Raw genomic sequence first — 21,624 nt, 5'->3', positions numbered from 1 at the left:
GTGGCGTGTTGGTTGGTTCCGCGAGTGGTGGTATTTGTGGTGGGTGATAGATTTCACCTTCTAGCTTGAAGTTTCAATGGTTGAAGGTGAAATTGGAGTGGTGGAAACAATGGAATTGGAGGAAGGACTCTCGGTGCTTGAAATGGAGTGAGAGGAGGATTTTCTAGATGAGAGGTTAGTTCAACTCTTATAGGAAGGAAGCTAGGGTTTAACCTTATTAGAAAACTATCCTAATGAAGACTCTTGACAGCATTTTTTATTCATTTTATAGTGAAAATACATTGAGGGGAAAGTCTTATTTATAGCACAAGAGTTCTTCCACTAGGAGATAAAAGGAGAAGGAAATTTGAATTCAATTTGAATTGAAATCTACTTCAAATGCAGTGTATGGAGGAGATTTGGTCTCACTTGTTCACTTATACTTTTCACATTTGACCACATATCTAAAATAAGAGAGGATGTGTCTCCTCTTAACCTTAGATCGACCTAGGATTTCTATTGAGCCTTTGGAAGCCTAATTGAAACCCTACAAGAAACCGTAATCTAACTTTAGTATATTTCGGTCTAAAATTCTAAGTTCCTTGGTCCAAATACAATACTCAATTATTCTACACTACTTGGCCTAATACAAGGCCAATGAAAACTTATTCTACTATGTACAACATTTACACACCAAAGTTTGTCCCGTGATGATAAGAGTTTAGGCCTGCTGAGGTCAGTTGAGTCCCAATCTTTCTGTATTCTTTTAGCCATGATTCTAGTGGTTGATCCCTTAGCAATGGATCTTCCATCATCCCCTCCCTTTTGAAAAGGATTTGTTCTCAAATCTTAATGGTCTACCTCATCATCAGTACCACTTATAAAAGGAATAAGATCCAATACGTTAAAAGTGATATGCACTCCATAATCCTCAAGCAAATCTAACATATATGCATTGTCTTTCTTGAGGACCTGAAAGGGACCATCACCTGGGGGTTGAGTTTAAACTACCTCTTTTTAGGAAATATGTATTTTCTTAAATGAAGCCAAATCCAATCCTCTTCGTCAAAGACCACTTCCCTTTTCCCCTTGTCATTCTATTTTGTGCAACTCTCAGCTTGTTGTATTTGATTTGTAACCCTCTCATGGAGTTTCTTGACAAATGTAAATGGACAGTTGACTCCAAAAGCAGCAAGGAGGGAGGGTTAATGGAGCCTGAACTCATTTTGTGTACCTAAAAATAAAACAAGCACATCGTCTAACAGGTAAAGGGAAAAGAGAAGTATGCATAGATTTATACTGGTTCACCCTACCATTTGGGTTATGTCGAGTTCTCTTAAGCAAATTGCTTAAGAGCTTTTCACTAATCGAGTTTTAACACCTCTTGAGGACAAGTGTTTGATAAGGGTCAAAATGTTGTAAAATTCATTGTACATTAGGCATGCATTTTGCATAAAATATGTGGAAGAAAGATCTGAGAAGCATGCTAAACCCCTACAAAGTTAGTTGTGCTCTGAAAAGAAGAAGAGAATAAGAAAATTGTAGAAAAAGACAAAAAATAACAAACAAAGGAAAAAGCAGAAAAGGACAATCCGCCCAACGGATAGAGAATGGCCCAGCAGATTCAGTTTAGAGAACAAGTCCCAAGAAATCCATAGTACAAAGAGTTGAACGAATCTAAATGGTTTGAGCGCATAGAGTCTTTCATCATGAAGAAAGCTCGATTCACTTAAGAAGTGCTTGAAGCCAACATGAACTAAACTTAGGAAGAAGGGATTTCGCTTGTAGCCAAGCCTAAGCCAAAGGATACTACATGGCTAAGAAAGGAATGTTCTCAACTCAGGTTGGATAAAATCCCTAGCAAGTCCATGCATATGAGAATTCTAAGAAGCCCAAAGATTACTTCAACATGAAGAAAGCGAAATGGGCTGCGTTGAGTGAAATGGCATGCGCGAAAGACATATATGTTGAATCTCTTAGAGCTCCTTTCTAAAAATCGATAAATAGGAATCTCACGGCTTAATTCAAAGGCATCAAGAGGGACGAGGGACATTAAGAGGCATTAAGAGAAACTAAAAGGGAGAAGCCTCAAGGCTGAAGCTAAGACAAAACTTTGGAGGAAAGGATCAAAAGTCTAAGCTAGCCAACAACAATCAGGAATCAATGTTTGTTGTTATTTAGCTTTTCATACTTGAACATTCACTATAAGATTTTACTATGAGTTGCTAAAGTTACCCTATTGGGATTGAAAAACAATGTGATAGTTCTTAAGTTAGTATTGAATGTTTATTTTTATTTGAGATTCAAATTCTTTGGGTTTGATACTATGCTTAATGGTGAGGAACGACTATTGATGCCCTTGGAGCATGAATGAAGCTGGAAGGCAAGTTCATGTACCCGAACCTTAAAAAATCAAGCATATTTATCAATGGTCAAGCAGAGTTGAGAATATAGTGAATTGTTTCATTTCAATGCAAAAATAAGTTATAACAATGAGAGGAATCATCTTGGTTTTACCATAAGGAACAAGAAACTTGAAAAAACATAGTATTTATAAGCAACAATAACAAGGGTTCGAAGCCAGGTTCCTTCAGCAACCAAAGAAAATTTAACCACTACACCAAACAAATTCTTTAGTTTTATTATGATTTGTATTATACTTATTATTATTAATAATACTAACAATATTAATAATATTAATAATACTAACAATACTAACAATATTAATAATACTAACAATACTAACAATATTAATAATACTAACAATACTAACAATATTAATAATACTAACAATATTAATAATGCTAACAATATTAATAATATTAATAATACTAACAATATTAATAATACTAACAATATTAATAATACTAATAATACTAATAATACTAACAATATTAACAATATTAATAATACTAACAATATTAATAATACTAACAATATTAATAATACTAACAATATTAATAATACTAACAATATTAATAATACTAACAATATTAACATATGAATCACATTTAATTTATCTATAATCTACCTGAATCTAAACATAATTTATTATATTATCTATTAGTATGAATCACATTTAATATATGTCATACTCATAGTCATCATATTACCTATTACATTAAAATCAACTATCATATTAATTATTATTTTACGATCATATTGACTTAATTAAGTTCATTAAAGGAAACATTTTAAGGATATTTCAATCCTTATACAAGAATCTCAAATCAGAAAAGAAGTGTAAGATACAAGCACCTATATAGCCATCTAACCAAAACTTCACAACTACCTATAATAACCTATATTTGAAAATAAGATATCAAATAATTTTATATTAATATATATATATATATATATAATATGAAAGTAAATTTAAATTTAACCATGAGTTTTAAAAAATTAATGATTAAATAAAGAAATATATTAATCAATATATATGTATTTATAGTATTAAAGTTATATTAATATTATATAATTTCTTCCTTTTTCTCTCTATCTATCTATATCCGGATAAAAATAATATTACTCAAGTCAAATAAAACTACTATACACACACAATAAATATCTAAATGTATATTTATATCAAAATTAATATTAATAATATGAATATAATATTGATAATATGAATATAATATTAATAATATGAATATTAATACTAATAATATTAATAAATATTAATAATAATATTAATAAATATTAATAATAATATGAATATTAATACTAATAATATTAATAATATTAATAATAATATTAATAATAATATTAATAAATATTAATAATATGAATATAATGTTAATAATAATATTAATTATAATATTAATTATAATATTAATAAATATTAATAATATGAATAATATTAATAAATATTTATAATATAAATATAATTTATTTTATTATTATTAATAATAATTATATTAATATGTATAAATTATATTAATATGTATAAATTATATTAATATGTATAAAGTATATTAATATGTATAAATTATATTAATATGTATAAGTATAATAAAAATGATAATATGACCAAAGAACTTGTCTGGTCTAGTGGTCAATGCTTCCCCTGGTCACTGGAAAGACTTGGGTTTTATATACGGATTTTGACTGTATGTAATTCCAATTTTTCTTGTAGTGATATATCTCCTTGTGATCCAACCTCATCCAACTATCAATCTCATACATCCTTATCTGAAGACATGGCAAAAAATAGAAACAATGAAGGCGAGAGGATTGTTAATCCTCCAAGAAGAACTTTAGGAGATTATGTTTTGCCACAAGGACCAAGATACTTTTCAAGCATAGTCATTTCTGCCGCAACCAGATCATTAGAATTGAAGCCAAAATTTCTTAGCTTAATCAGTAACCATCAATTCATAGGAATGGATCATGAGGACCCATATACTCATTTATCCACTTTTTATGAATTGGTATGAAGTATAGGATTAGAAGAAAGCTGGAATCAATCTACTTAGATTATTCCCTTTCTCATTAGCTGGCAAAGTAAAGAGTGGCTTAAATCTTACCCCAACCACACCTTGACTAGCTAGAGTGATATTAAAGAGAAATTTCTAAACAGTTTTTTCGTACTCTCTCATTTTATAAAAGCTAAATCTGATACTTCCACCTTTAGGAAAGGACTAGATGAACCCTTATGTTAAGCTTAGGAACTCTTCAAGACATTATAGAGAAGATGTCCAAACCATGGTTTTGAAGACATCATCCAGCTAAGTATCTTTCACAATGGTCTAAGGTCTCACACAAAGATGATTTTAGATGCAGTAGCATGAGGAACCATGTTAACGGTTGATGCAGAGCAAGCAGCCAGAATAATATATGCTTTAACTTCAACTGATTATCAAGTACAACATGAAAATTATGTTGGTTTTAAGAAGGGAGTGCTAGAACTAAACACATTCGATGTCCTAGCTCAAAACAAAATCCTGACCTAGTAGAATGAAGCCCTCGCAAAGCAAATGTTAAAGTTGTCTCGTCAATTTCATGTTATCAATCCTCCTCGATCTCTTAATGCGCAGGAACATAAAAGATGTTGAACGTACCTACGTATGAAAAAACATGAAAGGATTTTGTTTCAATAAATAAAGAGCTTTTTAAGGATGTAGATGCCAAACAAGAGAGCCCGCAAGATTTTCTTCTTCAAAGTATGAGCAACTGAAGGAAAAATAGGGAGTCATACAATGTATAAAGTGTAAAACCAATCGTTTGTAGCCACATGGAATAACGTGTTCAAAGATGTGACGATTGAATGACCCTGTAAGTCTAATTGATTTGTTCTAAAAACTTTTGGGTTTGTCACTAGATGAGCCTCTTCGCCTACTTGGCTCAAGGTTAGGGTTGTGTACCTTCTTAGAATTTAGGGATTAAGTATAGTTGACCAAGCTCGTAGTGAAAGGGACACTTCATGATACTTTTGAGAAATCTAAAGTCTAAGTACTAGGTAAAAGCATGTTGCCCATTAGACAATATGTTTATCAACATCGAATTACCTTTTAGACGATATGTTTATCGATCATTGATCACTTTTTAAATGATGAGTACATGGATCATAGGACATCACTCCAACCAAGACTAACCAAATAGACAGGAACGATTATTTTTTTACCGAAATTTTGGAAGCTTGAATACTTAAATCCTTAAATTCCAAAACTAATTTTTTAACACCTTCAATTCTCTTGCCTCTCAAATCAGTTTTACAGTAAGTAAAGCTATCTAGCCAAAGCACCTAGGGGGGTGGATCCGGCACATCCTAGATTGGAAGAGACATAAGGATACCCTTTGGACCCCAAGATTAATCTTCGAGTGGTCATGTCGATTTTAAACTCAATTTTACATCATGTGTTTTATGCCAATCTAGCAACTGTTTTATAATCACTTCGGCCCACTTCGCCGCAGGTGGGGAACCGTTATCACGTCAAGAAAGAACCATTTGCATCCTCTCATCTCGCCATTATTTCAGATCTTTCAGACATTCTTAATCGGTTCTACTCCGATGACGGCATAAATTGGGAGGGTAACTTCCCAAACACTGTTCTTCATCCATGGCAATAAACATGTGTTCTGATAAACCAAGCCTAGGAATCAGCCCCCGCATTTCATTCTCACACGATCCCAAAAACTCAATCCCAGTTGAAGACCATCTCCGACGAGACACCACCGTGTTAGAGTCCAGCTCGGAGTTCGTCTTCTGTGTCACAAACGGCGTAGCCCAGAAGCTCTCTTCGGCCGACGAGCTTTTCTTCAACGGCGAGATTGTTCCCACGCAGTTAACCAGAGCTTTCATTCCTAATGCACCACCACACGAACCACCTCACCATCAACTTCATCAGCAACAGCAACAACAGCAACAGCAACAACCACCCTTTTTAACGACGCGCAAGAAGATGCTGAAAGAGTTCTTGTCGGAACCCGAAGATGACGACGTGGAAGAAGAGAGCCCGAATTCAGCTTCTTCCTCAAACCTTTTCTGGCGTAGCAGCAGCGTGAACTGTGACAGCGCCACACGTGGGAAGGGCATGCTTCGTTCTTCTCTGCAGTTTCTGTCCCGAAGCTATTCAACTGGGTCAGCACCCAACACGCCAAAACACGCGGTTATTGCAAGGAAAAGTGTGGAGAAACATAGGCTGCAGAAACAGTCCTCCGGTTCCTCGATGTCGTTGTCGTCTTCATCCTCAGCGAGTTCCAGTGCTTATTATTTCTATGATTCTTGTCGAAAGCCTTCCCTCAAGAAAAATTTTGGGTCCGCTTCTGGTAAAGGGGTTCGAATTACTCCAATTTTGAATTTGCCACATCACAAAGCTACTAGGAGCATCTTTGGATTTGGTTCACTCTTCTGTAATGGGAAAATAAAAGGAAAGAAATAGAAAGGGGTAACAAATTCTTCTTCTTTTTTTTCTCATTTTTGTACATTTTAATGCATCATTCATCGCCAAATCCTTGAAGTACAAACGGTTTTCTGCTGCACATGAGTTTTGGTTCCTGCACTGTCTACAAAGCATACCTGTAAATTATTGAATATGATATAGAAAAAGAAAAATAGGAAGGTTTTAAAACAATAAAAACTAGGTTTAGCAAATCATAATAAATTTTTAAAAATCAAAATAATTAATTATAATATTAATTAAATTAAAGACTATTTTAGAAACTAAATAAAATTTAATTTCTAAATTAATTTTTATTATTGTTAAATAGTTTCTAAATTTGGTCTTTAAAATATTGTTCCTAATTAGATACCAATTTAAAAACTATTTAACAATAATAAAAACTAATTTAGAAATCAATTTTTTATTTAGTTTCTAAAATATCTATAATTTAATTATTATTGTAACTAATTATTTTGGTCTCTAAAAATTGGTTTGTATTTTTGATTTTTTTTAATGGTATATATATATTATTTATTTTATTTTTATATTAATTTTTATTAAGAAAATATAATATTTTATTATTAAAAAGGGTTGTAAATGAGAAAATAATAGCATCAAAGAAATTTTTTCAATAATAAGTTTAACCAATAATGTCCGAATTTTCCCCCCTGCTAATACTATTTTCTCCTTTCTTAATTCCACCAAATATAGCACACTGTGTGTATTATTTTATAAAGATAGTACACGACTGTTAAATGGCCGAATTCTGACGCATTTTTGTGTTATGGAATCAGTAAACCCAGTCAGAGTTAATTTTTTAGTTAATCAAATTTCCGTCTAGAATTTTGAATTTTTGTTAACGTAAAAGAATTTAAAAATGTAATAAATAAAATATAAATAAATATAATAGTTATATAAAATGTTAATATTAATTGATTTATAATGAAAAAAAAATGAAGAAAAGTTAGAAATTAATAAATTAAGTAATTAAAATGTAAAAATGTAAATGATATTTGAAAATTTTGAAAATAATAAAAATAAATCTTTGTTGGCGAATTATATTGAAAAATTAATAAAATTCGTATTTTATAAATATGATGGAAGAGATTAAAACATTCATTGATATATCTTGAAAAAAAAAGATGTAAATGTAAACAATTTAGCAACGAAGTTTTTATAAAAAAGATTAAGTTATTAATATTAATAATGTTTTAAATATAATTAAATAAAACATAAAATGAAGTAGTAAAAAGATAAATTCGGTTTTTGAATTGAAGCCATATGCATAAGTTATTGATTTATTAAATTTTTTATGTTAATGACACTACAAAAATATAACATAGTTTATTGATGGAAAGTTGAGCTTCGAAGGCTTGGAGTATTATAATATTTGACATCACTTTGGGAAACCTACCTTATTCTCTGATGCTCACTTCAGTCATAAATTGAGGTAGACTTGTAGATCTTTATGTGTTGGTCAATAATATTTGGATTTAAGTTTCCCAAACATATTGGTGTATAATTTATTTATTTTATCCAACTTGTACATATGTACATGTCAAAAATGTGGTGAACATATTTGCATGTAGGTAGCATGTGAGGATAAAGGTAGATAAAATTTTTTAAACTTCCTATTATTACATCACCTTTCATCTAGTCTAGCAATATTTTTTCTAGTTATTTGAACCCATTACAAAGATAGTTGCACTCAAGGAAGAAGGAAAAAAGAAAAGATCTATAGAAATCTTGCAGAAAAGGGTAGAAAAATAATAAATTTGGAGAGGGCAAAAAGAGTCAATCCACCTAGCAAATGAAGAAAGGCTCAACTAATTGAGTGCAAACAACAAGCTTCAAGAAAACATTCAAAATGTTGAGCACTTCTATAATACACTGAGCGGGTTGAGGCCAAAACAATCGAAGAAATACATAACAAAGGGCTAAGTGAATCCAAAAGGACTAAGCACAAAGATTCGTTCACCATAAGGAAAGCCAAAATTCACTGATGAAAGGCTTGAAACCCTCATGCACCAAAAAATGGAAGGAAAGATATTTCACTTGAAGCCAAGCCCTAGCCAAATTTACTTCATAACTAAGAAAAGTAAAGTGTTGGGCTCATCTTTGAGTGAATCATTGGCAAATCTTGGGTTTGAGAATCCTAAGAAGCTTAAGAAATAAGTTTGGAACCTAAAAATATTTCTTCAACTTGAAGAAAGTCACTTTGCTTTGGATTGGCTTGCGCTGAGCGGACACCAAATCTCATAAATCCCTTGGATGTCCATTCAAAAATTCTATAAATAGGAACCTCAGGGAAGCATTCCAAACCATCGAGAGGCCTTGAGATTGAGAGAAATCAAAAGGAAAGCCATTGAAAGGCAACATGAAGTAGAAGAAAAGCCAAAAGGCCTTGAGAAAGGTCTAAAGGAGAAAGCCTCAAGGTTGAAGCTTAGACAAACTCTGGAGGAAATGATCCAAAGCCTAAGTTGGCCAACAACATTCAAGGATTCATGTTTGTTGTTCTTTAGCTTCTCATACTTGGTTATTCACTATAAGATTTTATTATCAGTTGTTAAACCTACCCCGTTGGGATTGAGAAGCAATGTGATATTTTGTAAGTTATTTTTGTTTATGAATGCTTGTTTTTATATTGAAATCGAATTCCTTGAGTTTAGTAGTATGCTTCATGCTCAATGGTGAGGAACGACCATTGATTGTCCATGGAGCATGAATGAGGCTGGAAGGCAATTTCATATGTTTGAACCCTACCCAACCAGTCATATGACTCAATGGTTGCAGAGCGCGAAGTTGAGGCTATGGTGAATTATTCCATTTTAATTCAAAAATAAGTTATAACAATGCAAGCAATTGATTGGGATAGTTTATGGTAATAGATAACCTTGCACGAGGAATCAACTTGGTTTGGCCATAAGGAATGGGGAGTTTGAATAATATTTATAAATAACCATAATAAAAGGGATTCACAAAGTTCTTTCAATCCCAACATTTGTGCTATATTGTTATTCCTCTACTTCAGTGTTTTTTCAAAGCTTCACTTCTCGATCTAAATATTATAGTGATATTATTATAATAGTTATTTACAAAATATATGCAATCAACCTCTGTTTTCTCATCAATTCATCTTAAAAGATATATTCATTGTGATAAACAATAATTTTCTACGGATACAACAACACTTAATTGTACTCCAATTGACTCGGTCCGCTTGTTGAGTAAAAGAAAGGATTTAACAAATCCCCACACCAATCTTTTCTTACTAGATTTGGATATTTGTTTTCTTTTTCTACATCTGACATGTATGTCCAAATTTTCCACAATGCTTACAAGTACCTCTAAAAGATTTTGTAAAAATTATTTTCTTTTCTTTTGTTCCCATCAAATTGTTTCCAAGACCAAACTTGTGGATGCATGTCTGGAAGTTGCAAATAGAAGATTAAGAGTTTTAAAGCTCCCAACAAATTTTTGAAACCATGGTTACAACATGTCTCTCTTTCTTACAAAAGTTTTCTTTTCTCCGCACCTATCTTTCGCATGTGTTCAAGAGATAATATATTTTCACTGATTGTAGCTTGATCTCTTTTGAGCAAGATGAGTCTATCGCAATATTAAAATAGGGATTAAATTTTGATAGTACCTCGTTTGCATATGCCATTAGTTAGAGGTTGGCATGTTCGTCTACACCAGAGTTTGACCTTGACTTCGAGTCTTCCTAGATCACCATAGGAATTTTATTGGTTGAGCCATGTTTCTTTCTTAGCTTAGGACACTCATTCCTTACATACCCATATTTATTGCACTCAAAGTAGACGGTGTCATGTAAGGCTTATTCATCTTTCTACCTATACAAGTTATCTCTTTTTCTAAGAGTAAACCTTTTATTTCCTTGCCCTCTTCATTGGAGTAGTTGCTTAAACCTTCGAGATATTAAGTAGATTTCATCATTGGTTGAATAGTTTGACTCATCCCCAGATATATCTTTGTTATTTTCTTGACTCTTAACAACCTTGTTATCATTTTGTCTGGCGGTCATCAGTCTTGAGGAAGTTTTAGCGTGCAATTTTTTATTTGTGACTATCGTAGCTTTCTTTTGTTCTCCGTCTTGCATATCTCCTTGACAGTATTTAGTCTACACACCTTTTTTATTCATTCTTTGATAATGTACAAATAAGAGTATACTTAGATTTATTGTTCGATTACATCTTATTGAACTTTTCTTCTTTCCATTCTTCTTCAGATGTTATGATTTTTTAAGGTCACCTTGGGTGATGATGGGCACAGTTGATAATGTGTGAACTTCATATACATTTCCATTTCGCCCTTCCAATGGAAAAATATTCACCCTAGAACGCAGATGATCTGGTAATAGAAGCTTTTTTAGCTATCAAATGTGGCTTTATTCCTTCCATGATGGATCTATTCTTCTAATGTTTTGAGGTGCTCGACACTCTAGAGGTCGAGCTCTAATTTCAACTGTGAAAACAATGAATGAACACAAGAAGGGAGGGTTGAATTTTGTTTAAAAGTTTTCACAATTTTTCGTAAGTATCACCTGATGGTTTGTAGTCAAATGATAGATTTTGGATTTGGTCAAATGAACCAAAGAAAATTTTCACAAAATGATTATGAAACTCATCTTCTTTTTGTTAACATAGATTGAATAACATGTGATGAAAAAGATAAAATAAAGAAAGATTATAAAGAATTTTATATTGGATTGTCTTTCGCAACAAAATATGTGTAGTTCTTGATTAACCAATCATGTTTTGTGAGGAAAACTACTGTTGTGATGTACGCTCAAGTATTCTTTCAGCTTGCAACCACTCCTGTCGTATTCCGATCAAGTATTCTTTCTCAATCAACTCATGGCTTAACCTAATATTCTTTCACAAGCCATTGTGAACTTCAACCTAAGTATTCTTTCAACAAGCTCAAATACTAGCTCAATGCGAGTATTCTTTCAACAACAAGTCACTCTTGGATTTAGAAAAATGCAGTGTCTTTGTGATCAACAAATCATATGTTTTCGCTCATTAAGGAGTGTAACATCTTTTGAGGTATACAAGGTTTAAATTCACTCTCCTGGTTTGTTGGTTTGGACATAATAATGTTCTTACAAATATTTTTAGGGAACATGGAAATTTTAGTAGAGTTACAACATTTACAAAATGTCTCTTCTTCTTATTATTCTCTTTGAAGTATGTATTTATATAGGCATGGAAAAAGTAGTCGTTGTACTCTCTTTTATGGTTGTTGAGTAACTTTAAAATCGGTTCATTGTTTTCTTGTTCTAATATCGTTTAATGAGCTTTAATGTTGATAAACAATAAATGCATTGCATGCAACATTAATTTCTCTTATTCTCTTCATGCAACATTCTTGGTTGTTGCCAATACTTATCTTCCTCGATAGTAGAACTTTTCATACTAAACAACGGTAAAAGACATTCTATGAGTAAAAAACTTTTAGCTTGTGTCAGGAAAATTGGTGGTCATTGTGGCTTTAGGTTAAATCTAACTGATATTTGAATCGAACTTTTGTTTATCATGGTTCTCTTTAGTGACAAACATTGATGACATACTTTGAATGATAAACTTTAAGCTTTAGGATTGTCATGAGTTTATGTCAGTTTATAGTCTTTGTGTGTACTTATCGCCTGATCATCATCTCTCTTCTATAAGATGGAATGGGTAGTCTGCTTGGTGCTTTTATCATCTGTCAGTCGATGCATTTATACTTGTATGATCTAATCTTCTTTTCAAACACAACTCCGTGTTTTGTTGGTTTAAGCACTCAATAAAAGTTGTAGGGAGTTGGACTTTTACTTTAACAATTAGGAAACTAAAATGCTAACATAAAATAACTTAAGCTAAAGTTAACTAAATTAATCTTATGTTTAATACTTAGTTAACTCCTAATTAATCATATCACATAGGTGGTTCCTTAAAATTAAGGAAAGGTACATGGTAGCTCCTAAATTTAAGAAAAATATCATCGTCATCACAACTCCAAAAAGTAAATGTGGCAGATGGATAAGTGGAAATCTATGTGAAGTAGTTAAAACATCATTACACTCATGAAAGTGATATGTGATGGTTAATAACTATTTATGGGACTTTCTTAACTTATAAATTTCATCCAACATGATTCTTTGATGGGTTTTGAATTGTAAAATATTTCAAGAGAATCAAGGAATATTTTATTGATGAAAAATTTGTAACCGGTTAGCAAAAGAAAATTCTTAAACTTCAAAGTTCCTAAGAACTCATATTTTTCTAACTCAAGGAAGGTTCTTTAAAGAAAAAAGAGGAGATGATTACTCCCATGTATTGACCTTAAAAACAAGAAGAAAACATATAAGCAATTATATTTTCATTAAATCAAGGCGAGTGCTACAAAAGGTAAATGGTCTTATTTATAAATGTCTATCCCCCTAACCTATGATACAAAAAAATGTGGGAATAATAAGCATCAAAAGTGACGTCCCAAAGGTTGAACCCTAACACCCCAAAATGTCCTAATTTTGGACTTTCCCAATATTCTAGGGTTCTTGGCTAATTTATCAAGCCAAAATAAGGTCCAATTAAGGCTTAAAGGAAATCCACTTATGTCTTTAATAAATCATAAAAAATACAAAGAAGAAAATACACATACAATTTTGTATAAGACTGAGAAAAAAAGAAGAAAATCTTAATGTTCTACTCTTCAAATGTAGAGTCTTTTTCTTTGAAACTCCATCTTCTTCTATCTTGTTACTCAAAGATTTTGTGTCTGGATAATTTCCATCATTTATGATCTCAGAGTTTGCAAAATTTGAGAGCTTCCTTGCTTTTTCTTCAAATTATTTCAACCTACCTTTTATGAAACTTCCTTAAAATCTTCTTTTTATTCTTTTATTTGACATTACTATTTGATATAAATAAATATGAAGAAACACTTGAAGAAGAAAGAGGAGAATAGCTTAAAAGAGTACAAACAAGAAACGTGACAATTAAAGACAAAGAAATAAAAGGAAGATTTCAAGAAAGTTTGACTAGAGGGAAACTTAAAGCTTTGGAGAATGAGATTAGAGAAATGTTCATGAGTAGTCCTTAGATTTTAGGAGGAACTTTAATAAAGTAAGTATTTGATGGTTACAGGTTGAGAGACCATAGTCTAAATTGTAGAAAGTTAGAAGTGTCTTTTGGAGCTTTTCAACTAGCACATGACACTCACGTGGGCACAAAGTTGGAAAGTTCCATTTGACTCTTCAATCTTTTAGATACATTTGTGACTATTGAAGCTCCTAAGGTGGCACCACACTTGCTACTTCTCCATGTCATCATTACTTTTCACATGTAATCACTAGCTTTCCCTTTTAAGAGCTACCATGTGCTCTCCTTAATTTCAAGAGATTAAGAGATGTTAAACATAGTTAAGTGACTTAACTCTTGATTGGCAAAGTTAAGTCTATTTTCTTGTCTCTTCTTCTTTCCAAGACAAAACCTTAATGTCGCATAAATGATCAACTATTGGAAAAGGACTAAACATCGTCACTCAAGTGTAAGTGTGAAGAATTAGGCAATATTGAACTGTTTGTCCAAACCAAAAGTTTACTAAGGCAACACTTCAAACAATTATTTGTATCTTGAAAAATAAACACAATATAACAAGATCCATACCGTTGACTAAATGTTTATCCTTTTCATTTTAATTATATTTATGTTCTTCCACTTTCTTTTCATGCACCTTTAACTCTCGAATAAATAACATTTCAATTACCCTTAACTAAATATTAAAATATTTTTTCGATTATATATATATATATATTTCAAATAAATTTGTTTCCAAATATTATTACATATTTATTATTACACTTTTATATATATATAAGAAATTTTATGTTAAATAACTATTCTATGATAACTTTTAATTTTTATTATTTTTACAGTTTTGAAACTAAATTTTCCCGCCAGATTCATTATTAATCATTTTTTTTTTACTTTTATCACTAAATTTATAACATAAAATTATTTTTTTTACGCATTTTTAGTAATTTTTTTCATCATTTCAAAAATGAATTATTATCATACACAGAAATTATGTAAATAATTTTAATAATAAAAAATTATATTCTACATTACTTACAACAAACCAAAATAATATACATTTAATTTAAACCATTTTGTTGTATTATTAATATTTGAATTCACAAATATATAGCTTAAATTATTTTAATTTTTTATTTAAAAAAATTATTTCCCCTTCTTTTAGAAAAGTGTAAAACAAAAAAATAAATAAAACAATCCAAAAATTCGTTTTTCAAAAATTAAATTTCTACTGATATTCCTACTGAAACATAAAATTTACAGAAAAAATTTTAATTTCCGAATAACTAAATTCTATATAAACTATGTAATAAAGATTCTTTATTGTTTTAATATTAATTATAATATCATTTTACATTAGTTATGAAACCTTACACTTTTAATACAGGGAGGTAAATAAATAAGATGATGTGTAAGATAATAACTACAACATTGAACAATTTAAATGACAATAAATTAATCAAAAGAATATATAATTTCTAAATACCGATGGACGAAAAGAATTTAAATTTAATTAAAAATATATAATTTTTTGAAAAACTTAGAATTTAATTAAAACTTCTTTATATGAACAACCAAACTAGTTAAGTAATATTTTTACAAAGTGTGCTATAGGAGAATAAAAAGAGGGAATTGTGTTATTTTAAAAACAAATTCAAAATCGTTATTCTTGTTGGGTATGAAGTCAAGAGCAATTGGGTTGGGCTGACTAGACACCATGTTTAGTTAGTGGGTTTAATCATTGTACACAGTTGAAGCGCAGGTGAACATTGTTCCGTGGCTTCAAGTGGGAGATTGTTGGGTATGAAGTCAGGACCAATTGGGTTGGGCTAACTAGGCACCATGTTTAGTGAGTGAGCTTAATCATTGTGTCCCTTTTATAATCTATATTTAAAGAGATCATTGTACTTGTAATTGGTGTGCAACAGGATAGAATGAAAACCTAATAGTTGCTCGTGTGGATGTAGGTTGCAGTTGGCGACCGAACCACGTTAAATCATGTGTTGTTTATTTTCTACAGTTGATTTGTGATTATGTGTTGCTTCCGCGTGCGTCTTTTCCCATCAAGTGGTATCAAGAGCCTTGGTTCGTTTACACACTAGAGATCTGATCAGCAGAAATTAATCGACGAGACGTGAAAATTGCGGTTGCAATAGCGTCCCAAAGTTAGGGTTTCGCAGATGCGACAACAGCGTCCCAAAGTTAGGGTTTCGCAGAGGCGACAACAGCATCCCAAAGCTAGGGTTTCGCAGGGGCTGCAGCAGCATCCCAAGGCTTAGGGTTTCATAGCGGTGCAAGGAGGAGGCTCCCAGATCTGCCTCACAACAGCGGTGACCAGCGACGGTGGTGGTGCGAAGCGCCAATGCAGTGAGGAATGCGACCAGGTCTGTTGAGTGGGCAGGTTTGGATCGGAAAGCTATGTCTGTTATCCGACTCTCTTTGAGCAAGAATGTTGCGTTCAACATTTTGAAGGAGAAGACAACGAAAGGTATCATGGAAGCATTGTCTAACATGTACGAGAAACCATCTGTTGCAAACAAGGTGTTTCTGATTAGAGAATTGGTAAACACAATGATGAAGGAAGACAGTTCAGTTACTGAGCACATCAATAAAACAAATTTGATCTTAGCCAAACTTATGTCAGTGGGCATTAAGTTCGATGATGAAGTTCAAGCTTTACTATTGTTATCGTCTTTGCCTGGCAGTTGGTCCGGAACTGTTACAACAGTTACCAGTTCAACGGGATCCGATGGATTCACTTTTGAGAAGATTTGTGATCTCATTCTTGGCGAGGACGTCCGAAGAAGGAGTTCTGGGGAATCATCTAGTGAATCGCTATATGTCATCAGAGGTAAGAAAAATATCAGAGATAGTGGGAGCAAGAAAAAAGGAAGGAGTCAGTCAAAGACTCGGGATTGCTCAAGTGTAACATGTTGGAACTGCAAGGAGGTGGGGCACTTCAGGAATCAATGCCCAAATGATAAACAAGTCAGCATTGCAGAAGATTCTGCGGACGAGGACCTCTTAGTCTGTTGCGCGAATAGCAGTGTGAATTCCTGGGTCATGGATTCTGGTGCTTCTTTTCATGCTACCCACAACAGTGAAGCATTGCAGAATCTAGTTGTTGGGGACTTTGGAAAGGTAAGACTAGGGGACAATAGAACTCTTAAGGTTACGGGCATGGGTGACATAGTGTTGAAGACACCAATTGGTTTCTGGACTTTGAAGGATGTCAGAGTTGTTCCAAGCTTAACGAAAAGTGTGATTTCTGTTAGGCAATTGGACGAACAGGGACATGAAGTGAAGTTCGGAAATCAGCTGTGAAAGGTTGTCAATGGAAATCTTGTCATGGCCTGCGAAAGAAAGAGAGGTTCGTTGTATATGGTCGGATTACCGTCTGAGGGAGTGACCATCCCAGTTCAGAAGATAAACAAAGTCTGATTCACAGAATCTCGTGGGCAGAAGAGGGTTGTCTTTACAAGAGAGAAACCTAGAGCCATAGGTCAGATTCAGGATGAACGAGCAAGGAAAGGTTTAGGTAAATCAGTCAGAGGTGCTTATGGCAGTGGGAGCACGGGTCGTGCTTCAGCTAAGGTTCCTAGACGATAGTGGGTTAGAAGAACCAGTATTCCAACTGTTGAAACTTCTCCAGAAAATTTCTTGTTGAATATGGAGAGTGTTTGTTCTCAAGTTGTTCCAGGATCCGGCAGTTCCTGTAAGTGGGAGCCGGTAGGAACAGAGAACGGGTCAGTGACTGACGTGTTGAAACTCAGGGGAGTTTCAATGAAGTCTTCAAAATGATTAAAAACGTCAGTGGCAACTAGAGGTGGAACATTGAGTTCTGTCGACAGATTACAGAAGTACATGTACACAGTTGAAGCGCAGGTGAACATTGTTCCGTGACTTCAAGTGGGAGATTGTTGGGTATGAAGTCAAGACCAATTGGGTTGGGTTGACTAGACACCATGTTTAGTTAGTGGGCTTAATCACTGTACACAGTTGAAGCACATGTGAACATTGTTTTGTGACTTCAAGTGGGAGATTGTTGGGTATGATGTCATGACCAATTGGGTTGGGCTGACTAGGCACCATGTTTAGTGAGTGGGCTTAATCATTGTGTCCCTTTTATAATCTCTATTTAAAGAGATCATTTTACTTGTAATTGGTGTGCAACAGGATAGAATGAAAACCTAATAGTTGCTCGTGTGGATGTAGGTTGCAGTTGGCGACCGAACCACGTTAAATCATGTGTTGTTTATTTTCTGCAGTTAATTTGTGATTATGTGTGTTGCTTCCGCGTGCGTTTATCCCATCAATTCTAAAATAACTATTAGTATTAATAAACTTAAGAAAATAAAAAGAATTCCATACAAGAAAAATAATTAAATAATAAATTAATTAAATAAGTGACAACTTCAAAAGATTTTTTTAAAATTATTAATTTAATTATTAATATTTATATTTTTTAATAATTAATTATTCTTTTTATTGAAAAACTATGTTTGATATTTTTAAATTAATGATTTTTTTCTTTCATAATTTTTTATCTAGTTAAATTAATATTTAGAAAATGAATAATAATATATGTAATTTGTAAGTGTCCATAATAAAATAGTGAAAGATATCATCTGCCACTAACTTCTGGTAATTGTTTTTTTACTTTAACTTGAAATATTTTAAATTAAATTACTATAAAAAAATCAAGTAACAATAACAAACAATCGTGTAAAAAGATCTTATATAGGGTCAGAAACAGTATGACCTAACTTTATAGCTTCTATATAAAAGCTTGCATGGTAAACTAATTAGAAATAATATTCCATTTAACTTTTAAATTAATTATATATTAATTATAAAATGAACAAACTTTCAATGTTTTATTCATAAATAATAGTATAAAAATTGTGGAGTTTTTGGTGCATGTATGTTATTAAAATAAATTTTGTTTATCTGGAAATAAATTTTTCATTGGATAAATTTGGATGACGGAAAGCGACGGGTGAGGGAATAAAATGGAGAAGATGAAATTATTCTTATCACCATGTTTGTGTCAAAGGAGGCAAAGAAACAAGGCTTCCTCGTTTTCTCGTGGGTTTTTCCTTCTGTTTCTTTTTTTTTTCAATCTTTTTTTTTTCTGTTAATAATTCCATGTGAATGCTTTTTGTTTTTTGCATCTTGTTTTGGGTATTCATTGCCTTTTTTGCTGCTCACTCTCAAAGATATAGTCAATTGGTTATTGGATCCTTTAGCTTTGTTGTATTTTGTTGTATTGTAGTGCCACGAACGAGGACAACACAGTTAAGAGGAAAATGTTGATTGAAAGGGAAATCAATGATTAAGACTCTACTAATGTTCAGCTTCATAATCTATACATTACTATTTTACGATATGTAATTTTCTGAGAAATTCAAGTATGAAGTCAAGAGTCTCACATTGAGTCAAGTTGAGTGAGATGAGCAATGTGAAGAAAAAATGTCCTAAGGCTTTTAGCTGGAGGTAGTATCAAGGTTTCTTATATGTGGGTTGTCTCATGATTTATAACTTATAGGATCCGTATCTCCCATATTAGGTATCAACTCTTCTTTGTATGTCCACTCGAGGAACCTAACCAGATAAGTGAGGTGAACAATGTGTAAAGAGGAAGACTCAAAATCTAATGTCTTAAGGTTTTAGGTGAAGGTGATGTCAATGCCTCTTATATATATATATATATATATATATATATATATATATATATATATATATATGTGTGTGTGTGTGTGTGTGTGTGTTGACTTATGATATATCCATATATTCCAGGTTAGTGATAATTGGTTCAACCATGTTTAGTTTTCAAACATAAAAACTAAATTTTTCCCTATTGTAATATAGGATCAACCTAAGAAGAATCAAAAGAAACCATGTTGATTGGATTCATTGTTTGATGTTCTTTCTTCACACAATTGGGGTAATTTGAATTGGGATATGAATTATAAACAAACAAAAACGTACAATGGAGCGCAAAATATATTGTCTATAGGCAATCATCTAATAGACCATCTACCAACAATTAAAGTGTGAAAAAATGCAAAGTAATGAAAGTGTATACAAAGATGAAATGTAAACTTAAAACCTATATTGAAAACCAAAATTAATGGGAAGAAATTACAATTGTAGTAAAAAACTAGTAATAGAGTATGAATTAAACATGAATTAAACGCTTGAAAGAAAACTTCATTAAATGGTTGCATGAATGTAAAGCAAACGAATACTATAGTCTATTCCTAAAATAAAAGTAAAGTAAAATTAAATGTGTGTAAAGAAATGTTAAGTACAAATCTTAGACCGTTTAGTCGACAATTATCTACTAAATTGTCTAATAGTTCACTAAGAAAGAAAAGAGAGCATTTAATGGTAATAAGAATTGACATAAATGTGGATTGTGAGAAAGAAAATGTCAGGAATGCAAATTGTAAGAATGTAAATGACAGAAATCGGAAAGTGCATAAATATAAACGTTGGAAATGTAAAACATAGTAGGACATGAAATGTAAAGTGCAACTGAATTGAACTGAAACTGAAATGAATTAAGTGTCTAAACTAGAAATGTAAAGTGCATAATTGTAAACGAACTTGAATAGAAAGGATTTTTAAAAAATAAGATTGAATTTCATTCTAGAAAAGCAAAACAGGAAATGAAAACCATGATCAAATAATCTTCAACTTCGAATGCAAATAATCCAAATCTGAATTCCTTGTTAATGAATCAAAACCAATTGATTTATGTTCAAAGAAAAAGTATTTTCAATTAAAAACAAAATTCCAAAATGATTTTGACGAAGAAAAAGACTCAAACAAAACATCGTCTAACATGATTTTGCATTGTTACCCACTTCTAGAATTCAATTTGACTTGAAAGATAAATTTGTAGAATGTAAAGAATTAGAGAAAGTACAGAGAAGAAGAATCGCAAAAAGATGAAGAACTCAAAGAAATTGAATAGAACTCTAATAGACAAAAATTGAAATGAACTAAAAAGAGATAAAAATTAACTATTGTAAAACTTGAAATGTACAATACTTATTGTTGTATCTAGTTGTCTAAGTGTGTTTACTTCTACAACTAATCTTACTTTTTAAGCTTTACAAATGGGTGGTTCGTTGCTCTAACAAAAATTGGGCCCACAAAAACTATAATCTGAAACTTCCTAAAATAACCTTCTTCAGCTCTTTGATGATGGAAATCATTCAACCTTAAAACCATTCGCTGAGAGGATTGAAGAGGATGGGGGCTTAATGAAGAGATTGTACAAATTTTTTTCTTCTTTTTAGCTTTGTAAAAATTCTACAAAGTAGTTTAGAAATTATTTTGGGCAGTAGAATGTTATTTGGACCTTTTATTGGGCCCTGAATAGTTTAAGTTAAATAACCAAACCCTAGGAGAGAGATTTAGCGCCAAGTTAGGGTAAATAACCTAGCTTGGGTGCCAAGTTAGTACTAAAGGTGTGGATTGTGGTTCACTTTTTCTGAAAAAAGCTTATAAAAGGTTTAATTTTGGTTTTTATATTTGAATGATATCCCAAACCCTCTTTTTCAAAAACACAATTATGAGAACCAAGTGAAGATTCTAGATTGTTTTTATAAGGTAGTGAACTTTGTTTTGAAGTGATCACAATTTTCACAACC

General features: G+C 31.9%; 1 protein-coding gene across 1 annotated transcript; it reads left to right on the top strand.

The window, feature by feature from the left end:
• Window positions 1-5,667: 5,667 nt before the first annotated feature.
• Window positions 5,668-6,992, top strand: LOC137805776 (uncharacterized). The gene has a single exon (XM_068605700.2). The coding sequence runs from the start codon at window positions 6,039-6,041 to the stop codon at window positions 6,858-6,860; it is 822 nt and encodes a 273-aa protein (XP_068461801.1). The 5' UTR covers window positions 5,668-6,038; the 3' UTR covers window positions 6,861-6,992.
• Window positions 6,993-21,624: the final 14,632 nt, after the last annotated feature.

The sequence above is a fragment of the Phaseolus vulgaris genome, chromosome 3 (assembly GCF_051622355.1).
Source record: "Phaseolus vulgaris cultivar YP4 chromosome 3, ASM5162235v1, whole genome shotgun sequence".
Taxonomy (NCBI): Eukaryota; Viridiplantae; Streptophyta; class Magnoliopsida; order Fabales; family Fabaceae; genus Phaseolus; species Phaseolus vulgaris.
The sequence above is the reverse complement of the archived record's forward strand: the minus strand, read 5'-3'. Positions and strand labels throughout refer to the sequence as shown.

Bases quoted from the DNA above. Each gene is read 5' to 3' on its own strand.
- LOC137805776 (XM_068605700.2), top strand. From the start codon at position 6,039: ATGGCAATAAACATGTGTTCTGATAAACCAAGCCTAGGAATCAGCCCC.